The sequence below is a fragment of the Ascaphus truei genome, chromosome 4, assembly GCF_040206685.1.
Source record: "Ascaphus truei isolate aAscTru1 chromosome 4, aAscTru1.hap1, whole genome shotgun sequence".
NCBI lineage: Eukaryota > Metazoa > Chordata > Amphibia > Anura > Ascaphidae > Ascaphus > Ascaphus truei.
In genome coordinates, this window is record NC_134486.1 from 60,417,495 (window position 1) to 60,434,051 (window position 16,557).

At 46.3% G+C, this 16,557-nt stretch overlaps 1 protein-coding gene and 1 long non-coding RNA gene across 14 annotated transcripts in view; one reads left to right on the forward strand and one right to left on the reverse strand.

Annotated features, from left to right (window-relative positions):
* LOC142492813 (uncharacterized) overlaps positions 1 to 6,151 on the reverse strand; it is a 68,343-nt gene extending 62,192 nt beyond the window's left edge. The window contains exons 1-2 of one of the 4 annotated variants that reach the window (XR_012800907.1): positions 5,985 to 6,151; positions 1,219 to 1,320 (exon numbers count right to left, since the gene is read on the reverse strand). This is a non-coding gene — a long non-coding RNA (uncharacterized LOC142492813). The remainder of the gene's footprint in view (positions 1 to 1,218; positions 1,321 to 5,984) is intronic. The other 3 variants (XR_012800905.1, XR_012800906.1, XR_012800908.1) reach the window with 3 other exon arrangements.
* A 59-nt stretch (positions 6,152 to 6,210) lies between these two features.
* Positions 6,211 to 16,557, forward strand: part of GTF2A1L (general transcription factor IIA subunit 1 like) — a 409,851-nt gene continuing 399,504 nt past the window's right edge. For 5 of the 10 annotated variants that reach the window (XM_075595849.1, XM_075595848.1, XM_075595854.1 and 2 more), the window contains exons 1-2: positions 6,215 to 6,421; positions 15,669 to 15,770. In XM_075595849.1, coding sequence (XP_075451964.1) covers positions 6,395 to 6,421; positions 15,669 to 15,770 — 129 coding nt within the window. In that variant the 5' untranslated portion in view covers positions 6,215 to 6,394. Of the gene's footprint in view, positions 6,422 to 15,668; positions 15,771 to 16,557 lie in introns of those variants that run through there. The other 5 variants (XM_075595846.1, XM_075595845.1, XM_075595852.1 and 2 more) reach the window with 4 other exon arrangements.

A 16,557-nucleotide genomic window follows, 5' to 3' on the forward strand; every position in this document is an offset into this window, starting at 1 on the left:
CTGAGTGTTCCGCGATGACATGGGGAAACAGGACAGGCTCACAGTGATCCTGGATGTTCTTTCTTGGTGTCAGCGCCTCCAGCCATAGTGGGCTCCAGTAGAACTGAAGGCAATCCCCACCATGACAGTCTTTTATCCCCATACATCTAGCCAATAGATTGCGACTCAGTCAGATATATAAAAAGGAATGGTCTTTGTTCTGCAGCCACTGCATGATGTAATTACAGCGACTGCAATCAGTTGTCAGGATAGCTTCCAGGCTCCTGGATGGTACAGGCCTGCTGGTAATGATGAGGCGTCACCAGAGTAGTGATTGCACCCAGTCCATGAGGGACTGAGCACGTCTTCCTCCCAGCTGGGAGGAGACTTGGCTTACATCCTCATCCCTTGAAGGGAAGAGGGAATGCTTTAATCCCACCCTGTGAAGGCTGGGTTCATCTCTATAATTTAGGACACCTCCTCCTTGGTACAAAAGGGGAGGGCACAGGATCTGCATCCTTATTGGACAGACGCAGACTTCCATGCCATCTCCACTTCTGTCACTCACAGAGGCTGCAGGAGGAGGAAAAACCCCACAGGATAGCCTGGCACTGTCTGTATCTTACTAGAACTTACATGACAAGGAAGGCAGAAAGGTAGCTGGCCCAGCCATGGCTACATATAGATAATACAATGACAAAACTGTATGGTGCTCTATCTCTAGAGTCAATAGCTTATATAAGCATGAGTTATCCAAAACATTTTGTTGACACTAATCTGGTGTATAACCCTTGAGTACCACATATTTAGACCAATGTTCCAATTAATAATGACACCAATAATCCACTATTATTCGAATAGCTGGCCGGAATTCCACAATCACTGCAGTAAGAATCCTCACTTGTAAGTGTCCAGACATAGATGCATCGAAGTGGACAAACAATACATGGTGTATAAGAACAGGAGCAATAAACTCACATTCACTTCTGAGTGAGTGATGATTTTCCTCCTTCCTTAGGGTGTGCCTACGTTTTCCACAGCAAGCAGATAAATCACATTCAGGAAAATTGGAGCACTACTTTCACCAGTTAGAAAAAATCAATTGCAAGAGAGTGTGTCCCATCAGGATAAAAATGTAATGGATCATAGGCAAAAAGCTACACAACGGAGCACAAAGCCCCCACCAACGCGTTTCGAGCGTGGCGCTCTTTATCAAGGTGCATAATAAATCTAGCTTACCGGGTTTCTTAAATACCTGCCATTCACGCCATCCACATCCCCCGTGCATGTTCACTTCCTGAAAGTATCTAGTGCGACGCGGGGAGATGACGTCAGCGTGCACTAGCAAGGATTCAAAAAAACAAAACTTTATTCAGACTAATAAAAAAAGTACACACAAAACCCTCAACCATGTTAAAAACAATTGAAACCCGGTAGTTGACACAATCAGTTACCTCTCACACATACACATATGAACAAATCCATAAAAACAAAATGTGAATCACAAAAGATAAATTGTTGTAAAGATAAAAACAAAAGCAAAGAAGAATGAAAGCATCATATAGTGAGCATGCTACCTAAAGTATTCCATAACGGCAAATAACCTCCCTTACGAGATTAATGAAATCATGCTCATCTAGATTATGTTGTTTATGTACTTAGTGCAAAACATTTGGAAGACTGAGAATGATTTTTTTTTTTAGAGATATATACAAATCTCATGAAACAGCTATACAAACAATCCTGATTATGGGGAACTTATTAATAACATACATTTGGTAATGATAAAAATTATTTCTATAAAAATCCCAGATGGTACTCAATGATATAAATCCCCTAACCAGCTAATTGTACATTTAGATTTATTTAATACTAAATGTAGTGTTGCAAATGTAATGTTGCAAATTTTGATATACAGTATATAACCTTGAATCCCAACAATATATTAAATTGAAACAAACATGGACCCAGAGAATTATAACAGGATATCATACTTCAATAATACTTTTATATCCTACTATAGAATCCTATATGTAGATCATAGATCCACCTGCCTAATATATATAGGTATTGGCATATTATCCAATAAGCCTAAATAACCGAATGTAATGTGAAGTATACACATTCAACGAAAAGTACTGTCAGGTGAATGTTAATGCGGAAATGGACCTAGGTTCCAGTCAAAATTTAAACCATTGGGCACTCTACTATTTAATGTGAATATCCAATATAATTCTCGTTTATCTAATAGTTCCATCCTATTTCCTCCTCTAATAGGTTTGAGCACATGTTCAATTCCCATGTAAGTGAAGCTATCAACGAGTCCAAATTTGCAGTTCGCAACTCGATGAGTAAGGTCACCTATTCTGATGAGCCTAAGATGTTCCCTCATCCGAGCGTTGAGTGCTCGTGTTGTACAACCTACATACTGATTACCACATCCACAGCCCAATAGTATTGGATCTTTGGGAGATGGTGTCTCTCGATATGTGGACCATTACCTACAATATGTGTATTGATACACTTGTGTATATACATTTATACTATGCAATATCAGTCTAGCTACCTGGTACTATCTACTAGGACCTGTACACCATCCTATTTTTACCAATATGTTTGTCCTGCACCTTGTCATTATTTTATCTTTGTGCTAAATAAAGTTTGTAGATTTTAACTTTACCATTACTACTATTACTACCACTAATAGGTGGTTGTGCACCAATAAGGGTGTTCTTTTGGCGTCCATCTTGTCCTTCCTTCTTCTCCATTAGTTCATAAGGGGCCAAGTATTTTGAACAGATATAAAAAATATTGAGAAATGTTTGTGCTTATTTTCAAGATAACTGAGGGTAACCATTGAATGACATCGGAAGCAGCAACGTATAAACCTGGTCAGAAGATATGGGCCGCATTCACAAAACTAAAAAAAAAGGGTCTTGATCGAGGATCAGCTTGAAAATGAACTCTGTAGTCATCTTATTATGAGTGGATTGCCAAAACAAGTGGGATGGGGAATGAGGAAGATAACTTTTTAGAGATGAGAAAGTGCACGATGCTTTAACAAGCACACATAAAAACACATAGGCCCTTATTAAATATGCCATGAAGCCACTTCCCCATGCTGAGAACTAGATCAGATGCTTTCAAATGAATGGGACTACAATCTTATACAGCCCTGGGAAGCTGCTTCACTATGGACTTTAACCTTTGTGTTCAATGACGCTGACAGCATTGGCACAGAGCAGCACTTACGCAGAAAAACAACAGCACTAAGTACAATGACTAAATATAATTTCTTTATCTGTAAAGCATGCTGAAATTGCAACCTTGGCAATGCTTTCAAGCCTCTTATGCAGCACAAGAAATACACTATGCACTCTAGCTAGTGGCTAGTAACCAAGGTGACATTGTACTATAGTATGTGTCTATTAAACTTTATCTGTCATTTTTGCCTCTTAACCCTTCAATATCTAAAGGCAGTTCATAATTGCAGTGCAGCAGGGAATGCTTGCCATTTGGAGATATCAGCATATGAGCCCAGGGAATGTAATTTTCCTGTAATCAGATGAGACAAATTATATTTTTCTCTTGGCATATCCTGTAGATTATAATGATACCCGCGGTTTGGATTTACTTGGTCACATATTATGAAAGTCTTATTCAAAATGCAATTTATTTTCAAATCTGAACGTGTTTAAATCCCTTTCTGTGTGACACATCCATAAGCAATATATATCAAAATGTTCATGATTTCCATATCCTTCAAGTAATATAAAAATGTTATTATTTAGAACTTTCGCATCAGTCTGCAATCACTGCAAATGCTAGATGCAAATAGAAAATGTATCCTCTGCACATGGTATATAAAAAAAAGATGAGAATTATCCAAACGGAAAACAGTGAGAAGAGCAAAATGAACTAATGTCTGGCTAATGAACAGGAAAGTCTCCTTGACTAAGTGGACATGGTAATCCATCACTGACTATCACTCTGACCACTGCCCTTGCCAGGAGCCCAAAAGCTTATACAGTACGTCTTCCTTCCTTGACACTGGTTGACAGATATTGTAGTCAGTTGTGGATTTCCCTTAGGCCGGGCTTAGGGTGGTAACATTTTGGGGCAGCACATTTTCTGTTTTTATTTCTCATATACAGAGGCCCCACTCTCTTCCCCACTGATTGCCGGGGTAGAGTGTGGGGCCTCTGTAAAGATCTCTTTACCTTTTCATTCGTGCCGCCCTCCTCAAAAAACGCTGCGATGCCACATGGCGACGATCAAGAGATGATTAAAGGAGACGGGGGATTTACTAAGCTCTGCAGTAAGATAAGGGTTATTGGAGCTCGTTCCTGCATTAACTATCATTCAAGTCAACGGCAGTTAAGGCACGATTGAGATCCAAAGGTTATCATACCTTTGTAAATCCTGGCCACAGATTGGTGCTAACAGGAGAGAGATGGTGAAGCAGTTAAGAACTCACTCACTAAAAAAAAAAAGAAGACAGTGTGTGTCTGCCGAGTACACACTTTTTAAGTGAAACTTCTTTGTCTTTTGTCAGTTTTGTCATAGAAATCGTATTTGTGATGGTGATATTTTTAATTAAAAATCAAAACACAATTTCAGTGCAAAAATGCAAAGAAGTTTGACTTAAAACGGGTGTTTTAGCTGTTTGCACCTCTATATTTAAAGTAAGTGTGAATTCCTTGTGTGTGTGCGTCACTGTGTGCGCGCGTCAGTCAGTGTGTGTGTGCGCGCGTCAGTCAGTGTGTGTGTGCGCATCACTCAGTGTGTGTGTGCACGCATCAGTCAGTGTGTGTACATGTCAGTGTGTGTGTGCGCGCCAGTCAGTGTGTGTGTGTGCGTCAGTCAGTCAGTTTGGCTCTGGGGTGGACAGTGCGCCCAGCATGTCCTGCAGGCTCTCAAAGCGCTCCCTCCTCCCTCTGAGGACACTGCGCTCAGCACTCTCCTGGTGGTAGCTGGCAACACTGACGGCCTCTTCTGCCAGTAGTAATGTCACTTCCGTCACCACTGATTTCTGTCTCCAATCAACTACATCCACGCCGCTAAAGAAGTTTCACTTCAAAAATGAAGCTGAATTCTCCAGCACCTAGACGCAGCTCCACAACATATTCATTATGGGCCATTTGACTGGAGCTCAAATGCTTCTCCCACAGTGAGCACCCTCACGGCATATTGAAGAGGCCCCAAGGCCTTGTCCAGGGTGTGCACGCGCGCGCATTATGGACGGTGGGATTGAGTTTCAGTGTTTTGATAGCGATCGAGCAAGCGAGCGCACTCTCACCCTGGACGAGGCCTTAGGCCTGGGACATAGTAAGTCCAAGCTCGCTGAGGCGGGCTGAGCCGCGCTGAGCAGATGCACTAACCCCCTGCATCTGTCATCAGCGCGGCTATAGTTTCCCCCTATGCATGCGTGCGGAGGCTCAGAAACTTTGCCGAGACATGCAAGTTTCAAATTTGCTGGTCGGGGAAGCGATGTGAGCGGTCACGTGACCGCTCACATCCAATGGGAGCAAGGGACTAGCCGCGCCTCCCGCTCCGCCTCCTGTCACGCCTCCGCCCCCAGAGCGCGCTCACTGCCTCGCCTGCAAGGACAGGAAAAAGCTCAATTTTCAGCAGGCAAGGCAGGCGCTGCTCATCGCAGCTGAACCCTCTATGTCCCAGGCCTTAGACACAAAAGCTGAACATGCCACCAGTGTCCTTTAAACACCAACATTGCTTTGATACATAGATCTCCATACAAGACTTTACATACGTGCAGAAGACATAGAGGGGTACTGTAATTTACCAAAGTGCCAGGTGTCACAAACATACTGCACTAAACTTATCAAAGAACACCATCTTTCTGATTTCAATGGGAAACACTTCTACCGACTGAATACACTGTGATCAGCTGCTCTCTTTACAGCCGGGAAAATTTGATATGTGACCCCCTGACAATTGTAACACCCCCTGTCCCAGGGATTATTTGCATGATAACTAAAACTCACTGAGACAACGTTTTGTGATCAGCTTGAGTAATGGGTGGGTGATTAGGGATGATCATGTGAATATTACGGAATTATTAGCTTGCAGGCAGATACACTGTTGTAGAGTAGAACTACATTTCGTGTTGAGGAACAGGGTGAGTCTGACAACGTCTCGCGAGATCACGTTGCGCGCCCCCCCAGGCTGGACGGTTGAGCGCTTAGGACCAGGTGACCGTTAGTGATGCGGTAACACGTGGCCCCGTTTGATTGTTGAGTCTCGCGCCCACACGGCTTGACGGTTAGGTCACCGCAGCGGCGGGCGGCAGTCGGAGCGGAGAGTCCTTCGGCGAAGGTCTGTCGGGAGCATTGATCTTGGTAGTTTCGGGAACCTCGGGGGACCGCGTCTCTTCCTTCCGCCGAGCACCAGTGTAATGGCTCACTCTAATTCAAACCCTGTGGTAAGAGAACCTCCCGGTACAGTATCTCAGCGCTGGGGCAGGGTGTAGTGTGGGAATGTTTAGTGATGGGGATATGTGCAGGCGGTCTGTCTGTCACCAGGAGGTGCTGTCACTGAACGGATGTGTGACTGCTAATCCCTGACAGGTGCCTGTGTATGTGAGGAAGTTGCAAGTGATGATTTAGTGAGTCTAAGGCTGGGGCCATGGTACCGCAGGCCGTGCGGAAGCGTTCGCACGCTGAACGAACAGACTGCCTTAAGGCAGTCTTCGCGTCCATGGGGCGGCGGGCGCTTCGGCGCGGAAGCAAGAGGGGCGAGCGTTGCTTGAGAAATAAGTGAAATTGATTTCTCAGCGCTACAGACAGGTCACATGAGCGTGAACCAGCTTCGTGATGTCACTGGCATGCCCCTAGACACGCCCACGGACGGCGCCCGTACCATGACCAAAAAACGCAGCGGGTGACGTCACGGCTGCGCACACCTCCGCACGGGCGAAGGCACTATTGACCTGGCCTTAGGCTGAGTCCATGGTGTGGGAGACCGCGCAGAGGCATCCGCACGGGGCGCGATCAAATCGCCTTAAGGTAGGGGTGAACAAACTTTTTTTTCCCCAAACGTTTTTATTAGGCAGTTACAGTTTACATGCATAATAATACACTTACAGCCTAATACATAAGAATTTTTCAAGGTATATACGGGCTAGAGAAAAACATCGCCAAGGGAGGCGGGGCTCCAAGACCACTGAGCAGTCCTGTGAGTTAGAAGCTAGAGAAAAGAAAGAACGGGGGGAGGGGGTGAACAAACTTTTTATGTCGAGCCCCCTTTTAATCCATGAAATTTCACAGGCCCCCCTGCCTGATGTAATCAAAATCACATGAAAAAAAAAAAAACCTTTATTAAACGGTATACAATGTGAATACAAATATGTCTCTAAATTCTTACATATTTCAACAGCTCGCGCTTGCAAAATTAGGCCTCGTTCAGGGTGCCGGCTTCGGAGGGGTGGCGTGCTTAGGTGCGCGCGGACGTCCGAAACAATGTATTTAATGTTACCCTATTTCCTCAATTCTAAGACGCACCTTTTTTTCGATTTTCACATGTCTGAAATCGGGGTGCGTCTTAGAATCGATGTATTAACAGTACTAACCCCCTCTTTTCACTTACCATGTTTCAGGAGAGGTCCCATGTCAGCGGAGGACAAAGTGTGCGGCGGCGGCGGCAGGAGATGTCCCACATCTGCAGGTGAATGAAGATAAGAAGATAGCGGGCGTGCGGTGGCAGAGGCGGCTAATAGATCATAATAGCAGGAGCAGAGCGGCGTAGGGGAATGGCTTGGGAGGTGCACACTGTAACACCGGAAGTTGACCGGTGTCTGACTTCCGGTTACAGTTTGCACCTCCCAAGCCGTTCCCCTATACAGCTCTGCTCCTGCTCAGCTCTCCTGCTATTATGATCTCCTGCCGCCGCATGCCTGCTGTCTTCTTATCTTCATTCACCTGCAGACTTTGGACCTGTTCTGCTGCCGCACACCCACCGCACACCCACCTGCAGTCCATCTTCAACCATCTGCAGACGTGGGACCTCTCCTGCCGCCACCGCCCGCTTCATCCTCCGCTGACATGGGACCTCTCCTGAAACATGGTAAGTGAAAAAGTAATTTTCCTCGATTGTAAGTGCCAAATCGAATCGAAGGCGTCTTACAATCGAGGAAATACGGTAATTGCGATTGTCAGGGTAGCAGCTACCCTGTAGCCGAAGTACAGAGTTGACGCTTGCTACAGTTTCAATAAACAACTCAAGTTGTTTTTTGAAGCTGCAGCAGCGTCACTGGTACTTTGGCAGCCAACAGTGCAACACCGATCCCTAACCTCACGTCTGTAGTCCCGCCTCCTTGCCTCCTCCCCGCCTCCTGAAAGCTTGAAAAGGTCTGCTGGGGATGATGTGCACACATCGCCCAGCATACTCCCGCGCGCACACGCGGACGCGCGCCCTCCACCTCCTGTCTCTGGCACCCTGAACTTGGCCTTAGGCCTCGGGCTTAGGCGCTGACCCGTGCTGAGGCGCGCTGCTGCTCGGTAGTGAGCCCCTGCAGCCGCAATCAGAGCGGCTTTAGCAGGGGCTCGCGCACGCTTCCCAAGCGTGCGGAAGCGTGGGTCTTAAGAAAATTTTAGTTTTGGCGCTCACGGGAGCGCAGGGCCGGTCACGTGAGCGGTTGCCCCCCCCCCGACACGCCCCCGGACGGCGCGCGGTCTAAGGCTGCGTCCACACTGCTGCTGAGAGCGGTGACATCACCAACTCTCCAAGCATGAGCACAGGGTGAGAACAGAGAGAACTGCTCCAGAGATTAAATGATATGATAGAGCTTAACCCCTTTCTTAGATAATTGCCCTATTTGGAAGTTTCAACTATACTAAATATTCTGGTTTAATAAATAAGGAACTAATAGGTTTGCAATCCAATTTTCATTTTTAATCATCATTCATTCAAATTTTTATCACTCATCATTCATTTTTAATTAATAATTTTAAGACAGTGCATGGTGAGTGTGTTAGGTAAGGGACATTTCTGTGAATAATTATTTAGGTGAGATGATCATGAGTAGAAGGGGATAAGTAATTATCAATGAGTATGTAGGTGTGTCATAATAGGATTATATACATAATGGGGTTTTTAATGTTTTAATGGCTTTGTAGTTTATGAATCATAGAATGGGTTATACACTAAACATGTTTTAAAAGGTTAGAGTATGTTAGTATGTTTTATGTGTTTTTTGTACAAATTACCATTAGAGCAATTGTTTTAAATATGTATACATGTTTTTAACATTAGGGGTAATTAGAGGTTGTTGCCTATATTAAGGCCACATCCTGACATGCTCCATCACTCCTGATGAAGCGCTAATTAGCGCAAAACGCGTAGAGGGTAACTGCAGGGTTCACAACTTTCAGTACAGGGTTGTGATACCTGTTCGATAGAGGATCCCTAGCTTAGACGGTCCGTTTAGACGTTCACGCATTGAGTATACAGCCCCAGCTAAGCTGTGTACTCTCGCGAGATAGCCCACATGATCCTCCAGTCACTCACCGGGTTCACTTCCAGTTCCTGTATCCGGCGGTGATCCTAGGGGTATCGGGAGGAGGTCTGTGTGGTGGTAGCATCGGACGTGTGCGGGGTCCCTATCGTTCGTGCAGCAGTACTTGATTGTAAGTTTTTATGTGCAAAGTGTGTTATTAAAAGTGAATTATTGCCTAACGTCTTGTCCTCTCTGCGCTCCTACTTTTTGTTTTTTATTTGGATGAGCACAGGGTGTCGTGCATAATTGTGCAAGCACGAGTGGGGGGGGGGGGTGGGCGGGACATTTCGGAGTGTTTGTGTCTGTGGCTGTGGGTGTGTGCATTGACTTGCTGAGCGCCCTTCAAAGTCAATTTTGTTTGTCTCCCCAAGCACCAAGCTTGGGAGAGCGTCAGGGCCGCTAACGGGGGGACAAAGGGCACTGGTGTCCCGGGCCGCGTGGGTGAGGGGACCGGCCGCCCAGGCCCCCTGTGCGGCCGGGCGCCAGTTAATTACCCAGTACCTAGCCAGCTCCTCCTGCGTCCCGCTTCCCCCCCCTCCCCCATCTCCCAACGGGGGACGGAGGGGGAAGTACCAGCTCATCCTGCAGCCCGCTTCCCCCTGCGGCCAGCTTCCCCCACCGAGCCCACCTCTCTTGGCTCCCCCCGAGCCCACCTCCCGCGCCCCCTCCCCCAAGCCCACCTTCCATCCCGGGCAGCTGCCGCGGGGATATCGGGGACAGGAGGGGGAAGCGTCCGGCGGCAAGCTGCACCCACCCGGTCAAGGTAAGTCACCCCACCCAGTCACTGACACCCACCCCAGTCACTGTCTGTCACCCAGCCACCCCGGTCACTGTTTTGTCACCCAGCCACCCCGGTCACTGTCTTGTCACCCAGCCACCCCGGTCACTGTCTGTCACCCAGCCACCCCGGTCACTGTCTGTCACCCAGCCACCCCGGTCACTGTCTGTCACCCAGCCACCCCGGTCACTGTCTGTCACCCAGCCACCCCGGTCACTGTCTGTCACCCAGCCACCCCGGTCACTGTCTGTCACCCAGCCACCCCGGTCACTGTCTGTCACCCAGCCACCCACCGTCATCCACCCACCCACCGTCATTCACCCACTGTCATTCAACTGTCATTCACCCACTGTCATTCAACTGTCATTCACCCAACCGTCATTCAACTGTCATTCACCCAACCGTCATTCACAGCGTCATTCAACCGTCATTCACCCACCCACCACCCACCGTCATTCAACTGTCATTCACCCACCATCATTCAACCGTCATTCACCCACCCACCCACCCACCGTCATTCACCCACCCACCGTCATTCACCCACCCACCGTCATTCAGTCATTCAGCCACCCACCCACTGTCATTCACCCACTCACCCACCGTCATTCACCCACCATCATTCAAACCGTCATTCACCCACCCACCGTCACCCACCCACCCGTCATTCACCCCCCCACCCACCCACCGTCATTCACCCCCCCACCCACCCACCGTCATTCAAACCCCACCGTCATTCACCCCCCCACCCACCCACCCACCATCATTCACCCACCCAGCCACCCACTGTCATTCAATGTCATTCACCCCACCCACCCACCCACTGTCATTCACCCCCCCACCCACCCACTGTCATTCAAACTGTCATTCACCCCCCCACCCACCCACTGTCATTAACCCCCTCCACCCACCCACTGTCATTCACCCCCCCACCCACACACCGTCATTCAACCCACCATCATTCAACCCACCGACCGTCATTCACCCCCCGACCCACCCACCCACCAACCGTCTTTCGAACTGTCATTCACCCACTGTCATTCAACCGTCATTCACCCCCCCACCGTCATTCACCCACCGTCATTTACCCCCCCACCCACCCACCGTCATTTCCCCCCCTCCACCCACCGTCATTTACCCACCCGCCCACCCACCGTCATTATTCCCACCCGCCCACCAACCGTCATTATACCCACCCGACCGTCATTATACCCACCTGAACCGTCATACCCGCCCACACACCCACCCACCGTCATTATTACCCACCCACCCACCCACCGTTATTATTAAACCCACCGTCATTATTACCCACCCACCGTCATTTACCCAAACCGTCATTTACCCAACCGTCATTTACCCACCCTCCCAAACCGTCATTCACCCACCCACCCATCGTCATTCACCCACTCGCCTACCCACCGTTATTCACCCACTCGCCTACCCACCGTCATTCACCCACTCGCCTACCCACTGTCATGCACCCACTCGCCCACTGTCATGCACCCACTCGCCCACTGTCATGCACCCACCCGCCCACCGAATGTCATTCATTCAACCCACTGTCATTCATTCACCCACCCACCCACTGTCATTCATTCACCCACCCAACTGTCATTCATTCACCCACCCACCCACTGTCATTCAGTCACTCACCCACCCACTCACTGTCATTCATTCACCCACCCACCCACCCACTGTCATTCACCCACACGTGTGCCCCCCCCTAGTTTGCGCACCGCTGCATTCAATCACAACACCCACACACACAACACAGACACAGAACACATACTGCAACCCCGCCTTTCACCATTATCACCCAGCACACAGCACTTCCACTGCAGCAAGGGATTCTGGGAAATGACATGCAAATGAGCACATAGTGGCACTTTTTGCTTCAAAAACCATTTTAACATTGTTCCCTATATATATATATATATATATATATATATATATATATATATATATATATATATATATATATATATATATATATATATATATATATATATATATATATATATATATATAATATATAGCAGAAAATAGCCGTGTTAGTCCAGTTGCGATAGTGCAGAATAAACGAGTTCTTCAGTATTAGGTGATACCTTTTTTATTGGACTAACAATTTATGTCATAGGACAAGCTTTCGAGAGTTCTCCTCTCTTCTTATATATATATATACAGCATTTGATTACCTTTTATTGAAAACCAATTACCTAAGCTGCCGATTGATTTGTTCTCCCGTGATCGATCAGCAAAATTCTGTTTCAGTAAATGGCTGCCTTTCAGTTTAAATTCAATCCTTCAGTCAGTGTAACTCAGCAGCTACAATGTATTCTTATATGACTAAGATAACATTATCTATTGTTGCAGTTTGCAGCTCAAACTGTTTGGAATATTGGCAACAAATGATCACAAACGGAAAAGTGTTAAAAATATCTTCTACGGCTGGGGAAGTGTGCTGAAACAAGCTAAAGAAATTGTCAAAAGATGCTTAGTATGTTAAAACGCTTTAAAATTGTAATTGAGTTGAATTTTAAAATAAAAAAACGAAGTATTATCTAATATAGGGGCGCGCAAACTTTTTTACGGCGCCTCCCCTGCCTTACCACCTCCATTGGCTGCCCCCCTCCTTACCTCGCGTGGGGTCGTGTGACGTTACATCACGTGGCCCACGGCGTCATTTGACATCACGTTACCTGGGCAACCGTGATGCCATATGACCCCACGGCGTCACGCGTCTTGAAACTGGCTGAATCCTGGAAAGTAGAGGTTGCAGAGGCTTCCCGCTGCACATTTCTCCCCCCCCACCCGCTCGCGCTCCCCCTTACCCGCTCGCGCCCCCCCTTTCCATGACTCCAGCATCAAATGATGCAGCGGGGTGATGTCACATTGTCATGGTAACGTGACATCACGTGACCCCATGTTGCGATGACGACGCGTTGCTGGAAGCCAAGGTAAGTGAGTTACAAAGGCCTTGTGCAGTCCCCCGGCATTTAATTTAAAGGCCTTGGGGAAGAGCGCGGCACCTCTGTAGGAGGCGCAGCCCCCATTTTACGCACCCCGCTATAAGTTAATGTCACAAAAATGGGGAGTTAGATGTTGGTGTGGATGAAAGCAATGTGAGAAAGGATAAGCGCTGCACACCAAATAAATGGAAAACAAATAATGATAGTTACCGGTGCTCCCATACATGAACGAGAGGCTGCATCCAGTCCACGGTACACGGAGAGATGGAAGACATGGCACACAAATTTGAAAAACTTAAAATATTTATTTAATGTAAACCAACGTTTCGACCACAATGGCCTTTATCAAGTGCAAAAAATGGCTTAATTAACAAATCACAAATGATCACTTAAATAGCACCCACAATGCTCACTGAAAAATCAACCTTGATACACATGTGTATGACTGCCTTCTCATCATCCGTCGACATCCAGTCTGAAATAAAGTAAGCCACTCCTCTGTCATTATAATGTCCTGCATAGTAACCAATGGACAGTCCTGACTCCAGAAAGTCACGTGATCCGGATCCCCCGACGTGTCTTCTCCTGGAACGCGTACGCTGTGGGTCACGATTCTCCCGCTCTGCGAGTGTAAAATATGAAGCTCCTGGAACGCTCCCCTCCTTCGTTGCGTGCCACGACCTCCTGATGTTATCAGAAAAACGAGGTAGAACCTCAGCAATTACATGGCAGTGACAGCAAAAAGTGTGGCAAAAAACTGAAAAATAATGCAGTTAACTCCAATAAAACAGCTTAGGCATAAGAAATCATTTAACCCGTTAGGGTATACAGTATCAAGGGTATATGTCCAGTAAGTCTCAAATTGTAGTTGTAAGACATCCGTATAACGTGAGGCATACTGGAGATATACCCTTGATACTGTATACCCTAACGGGTTAAATGATTTCTTATCCCTAAGCTGTTTTTTTGAAGAGAGGTAACTGCATTATTTTTGATTTTTTTTGCCACACTGTAACTGTTTGCTGTCACTACCATGTAATTGCTCAGGTTCTACCTCGTTTTTTCTATTACATCAATTGGATAAGATCAGACTATATTTTGATTGTGTGCACTGATCACTTTAGTTTTTAATATCTTGGACATCACTGTTCTACGACCTTTTCACACAGTCCTCTTGTCTTTCTGTTTTATGTGTATGGACCATTTACATACAGACACGATCTACTCTGCTGTGATGAGAGACTGGAAAGCTAATATCCCGGTTCCCAAGGGTTACATGACGCAGTGCTGAGGTTGAGCAGAGATCAGCCAACCGGAGCAATGCATCGTGACCCAAGAAGAATCCAATGTTCCCAGCACACAGAAGAATCAAAAAAGAAGGGAATATGCCAAAAAAGTTTTAATGAGCAAAAAAACCACAAATCCTACTGTTATATAACTAAAAAAAACAAAACCACAATGCATCCAAACAAAATAATAATGGGAGAAAAACAGGGGAAGGAAAAGGGATAGGGTGAGACAAAAATATAAAAGTGACAGGGATAGGGGGGCGGCAACGTTTCGGGGTACAAACCCCTTCTCCAGGCCTGTTCCCACGAGACACAAAAATGTCTGATGGTACTTCCCTTTCCCTGTACAGATCTCCCTATAGAAAAATGCACAAAAACAATGAGCAACCGGGATAAATGTATCCTAACGGGGCTCGTACAAGGGACAGTCCAGGATTATCCAGCAACCAATACTGATATAAATGCTAGTCCAACACGGGGTTCAATCCAACAGTCCAAGGTAATACAACACCCGCTGCGGTAATCAAGGATAATCCTTTCCACAAGAGAATAGCATCTGCAGACCCTGTAAGTGTTTGTGAAGACTCTTGGAGACCTGCTGTGTTCAAAGTGCTGACCAACCGGAGTAATGCATCGTGATGTCGCGTGGGAACTAGGACGCATGATACGCTAGACAAGGAGGTCGTGGTACGCAACGCAGGAGGGATGCGTTCCAGGAGCTTCATATTTTACACTCGCAGAGCGGGGGAATCTTGACCCACAGCGTACGCGTTCCAGGAGAAGACACGTCGGGGGATCCAGATCACGTGACTTTCTGGAGTCAGGACTGTCCATTGGTTACTATGCAGGACATTATGATAATTAATGAGAGGAATGGCTTACCTTATGTCAGACTGGATGTCAACGGATGATAAGGCAGCCATACACGTTATATCAAGGTTGTTTTTTCAGCATTGTGGGTGTGTATGAAAGGTCATTGGAACACAAATTTAAATAACATTGGTGAGGCACTTAAATTTATTTTTTACATGGAACGTTGTAACAAATTCACACCAAGAGAATTTTTTTTTACCGTCGCAATGACTCCTTTCTTCAAAGAGCAGTCGTGGGATAAGTCTAATTTGTGATTTCTATTTTTTTAGCCAAAGCTGTACAAGTCAATCATTGAAGATGTAATAGAAGGAGTGAGTGAACTTTTTGCAGAAGAAGGTATAGATGAACAGGTACTTAAAGAACTAAAGCAAGTAAGTGCCAGATGACTCTATTTAGCAGTAAGACACCAAATATTGGTCGGAGCTATAAATCTGTCTGCCGCATGCTTCACTTAAACGATTGGTCAAAGAAGCTATAACGTACGGTCTTAGAAAATTGTATGTGTATATGCATACACACACATGATACCGCTCGCACGGGAATCAGCAGACAGCACTCAGGTTTGAATAGTTGAAAATATATTGTAGAAAAACAAGACACAAATCACCAACGTTTCGACCCCATAAACGGGACCTTTTTGATTTGTCTTGTTTTTCTACACCTACTGTATATGACAACAATTGGAGTGCCGTGTGTGTGTGTGTGTGTGTGTGTGTGTGTGTATATATATATATCTATATATAATCTATCACAGGCGCAAATAATGTTAAGCAATAGTAGCCAAACCAGAGTAACAGGGACTGAAAAGACTGGGGACACAAAGGTAACCAATAAACGATGTATCTGAAAAAAAATGAGAGAGGCAAATATGGTGAAGTAAGCTTGTATTGAGCTTATGGGCAAAAGATAGACGCTACTTACAAAGTAGCAGATTATTCAGGCATGTAGGATATACAGGCATACCCCAGTTTAAGGACACTCACCTTAAGTACATTCGCGAGTAAGGACATATCGCCCAATAGGCAAATGGCAGCTCGCGCATGAGCCTGTCAGCACGTCCTGAACAGCAATACTGCGGCTCCCTACCTGTACCAAAGCTGTGCGCAAGCGGGGAGATTATAGAGCCTGTTACAAATGCGTTAATTACATCAGTTATGC